At 37.7% G+C, this 2,314-nt stretch overlaps 1 protein-coding gene across 1 annotated transcript; it reads left to right on the top strand.

Annotated features, from left to right (window-relative positions):
* Nucleotides 1-60: 60 nt before the first annotated feature.
* Nucleotides 61-2,307, top strand: LOC121937713 (the record flags this gene model as incomplete). The annotated part of the gene is made up of 4 exons (XM_042481034.1): nucleotides 61-212; nucleotides 1,181-1,274; nucleotides 1,671-1,758; nucleotides 1,837-2,307. Coding segments are annotated over exons 1-4 (726 nt in total), but the record flags the coding sequence as incomplete, so codon positions are not given.
* Nucleotides 2,308-2,314: the final 7 nt, after the last annotated feature.

Below are 2,314 nucleotides of genomic sequence, written 5' to 3'. Positions count from 1 at the left end.
ACAGGTCACTGTTAAGCGCCTTCTGTAAAAAAACAAGCGAAGAAGAATATAGGGTCCTTCTGAAGGAGGAAGTAGCCTTTTCTAACGAAGGGCACTTGATAAAAAAACTAAAAAGAAGAACGGGAAATACGAAAAAAAAATGGACTTTGAGGATCACGCTTACACCAGCACTACTTATGATAAAGTCAGCCCCGTTGAGTTCACATATAAAAGTAAGTATAGGCGGCAAGAAATGCCATTTTATTTAACTAGCTAACGTATTAAGAGGAGTTAGCTTGGACACTTAGCAAGCTAGCAAGTGGGCTTCACTCCATAGAGAGAGTACTTAAAAAGAGCACTTTCTTTCAGCAATACAAAGTCAATTTAAGGTTATTTAACTCACATTTTTTCAGCCGTCCACCACTGGTACTAAATGTTAGATTATATTTGTTGTGTGGTGTTTGTTTAAATGAGAGCAGACTAACCAACAACAGGTGACAAACCAAAACAACTGACAACTTTGTTGCATTTCTTCCCCTTGGGCCAATAATGCAGAAGGTCAATGTTTTTGATATTTATTTATTTATTTTTTTAAAAGTTATTTATTTGTTTAACAGACCCCATAGTTTTTGTTTTTTTTTTTTTTTTTTTTTTAATATAAGCTTGTACCAAATAGTTGAGTTGTCACTTCATGGTATTTGTAAAACAGAAAGAGAAAAAAGTTGATATAATATGTAATATGTTCCATTACAGTTCTTTTACAACATCTCAGAAGTAGTGAAATTCATAATATATATTTTTTTATTAATATATTATCGTCAAAATATTTTTTTATTTCATAAAAATAAGCCAAAATGAATCACCAAGTAATCTGTTAATGCAATGCAATTAATCAAATCATGAGTTTTTTTTTCTCCTTTGTGACATTAAACTCAGTATCTTTGGTTGTGGACAAAACAAAACATTTGAGAATGTTATTCTGAGCTTTTGGAAATACTGATTGATATTTTTCACCATTTTCAGACTTTTTAAAACCCAAACAACTACCGATTAATTGAGAAAGTATACAACATATAAATCAACAATAAAAATAACTAAATGCAGACAAATGCAATGTCATTCATGTTGAGAATTGTGGACTGTCATCTCCAGCCTCCATGCATTCTTTTCTAATTATTTTTCTCTCCCTGTTTTCTTTTAGTGTCTGCAAGCGAGATTGAAGAGTTTGTGAAGCTGAGGGTTTCAAATAATTACCTCTTCTCTGGAAAAAGAAATACTTCCATGTGTGCATGGAGGTATGCCAGCAAGTTAAAGCTCTGAGAGAAATTACTGTGTGAAAATATAGAAAAATGTTTACATATGCAGGTGCATGAATAGGAAGTATCATACTGGAAAATAATGCACTCAGAGCTATAAATATACATATTTCCAAGTCTGAGGGGCATGCACGTGCGTCTGCGTTTATAGAGCAGTCAAAAGAAACGGCCTCTCTCTGAAATGTGTAGTTATAGTTGTGTAGTTTGTGTGTGTAGTGCAGCTTTCAGTCCACTTGAATTACAATATGCTTGACATTTATTTGGGATTTTTGTCCAATGACGCCAAAATAAAACTGCCTACATCAGCTTTAACTTAATAAATCAAAACTTAAACCTTAATGTTTTTGTGTGCTTTTAATGATTATGTTTTTTTAGGGCCATCTTGAAACATATGGGCTTGCAACACAAGATGACTCATATTCAAGCATCCAAAAAGTGGGAAAACATGAAGAAGAGATACAAGGTCAGTTTAATCAATCCCATTTATTAAGCATTTTGACATTTTCATTCTTGATTCATTGTTTTCTCTCTTCTTCATCAGGACCTAAAGAACCCTCCAGATGGGATGAAGGTGTTCCCTGATGTGTGGCCTTATTTCAATCTGATGGATGACGCCATGGCGGGTCGGCTGGAAGGCAACGCCCCCATCCTTAAGGCCATCCCCAACAACGGCGATATCTCATCCATCTCCCAGCCCAAGAGGAGGAAGGTGTCCATGGAGATAAACTGCCCTGGGCCTTCGTTAGCAGGTGGGCCGGAAGTTGAGATTTCCCTGAATGAAGATGAGGACGAGGAGGAAGGCCAGGAAATAGGCCGCACCGTTCTTGAGAAGGAGCACGGGAGGATGACTGACAGCGAAAGACAGGTGATGGAGAGGGAGAAACAGGTGATGGAGAGGGAGCGGCTGGTGATACAGAGGGAGAGAGTGGTGCTGGATCGAGAGGTTGCCGCTCTGGACCGAGACCGAGCCTCGCTGGAAAGAGAGCGGGCGATGTTAGAGAGAGAAAGGGCGGTGATGG

This window comes from Plectropomus leopardus, unplaced genomic scaffold (assembly GCF_008729295.1).
Source record: "Plectropomus leopardus isolate mb unplaced genomic scaffold, YSFRI_Pleo_2.0 unplaced_scaffold27232, whole genome shotgun sequence".
NCBI classification, from domain to species: Eukaryota; Metazoa; Chordata; class Actinopteri; order Perciformes; family Serranidae; genus Plectropomus; species Plectropomus leopardus.
Note: the sequence above shows the minus strand (reverse complement) of the source record. Positions and strands in the feature narration are given on the sequence as shown.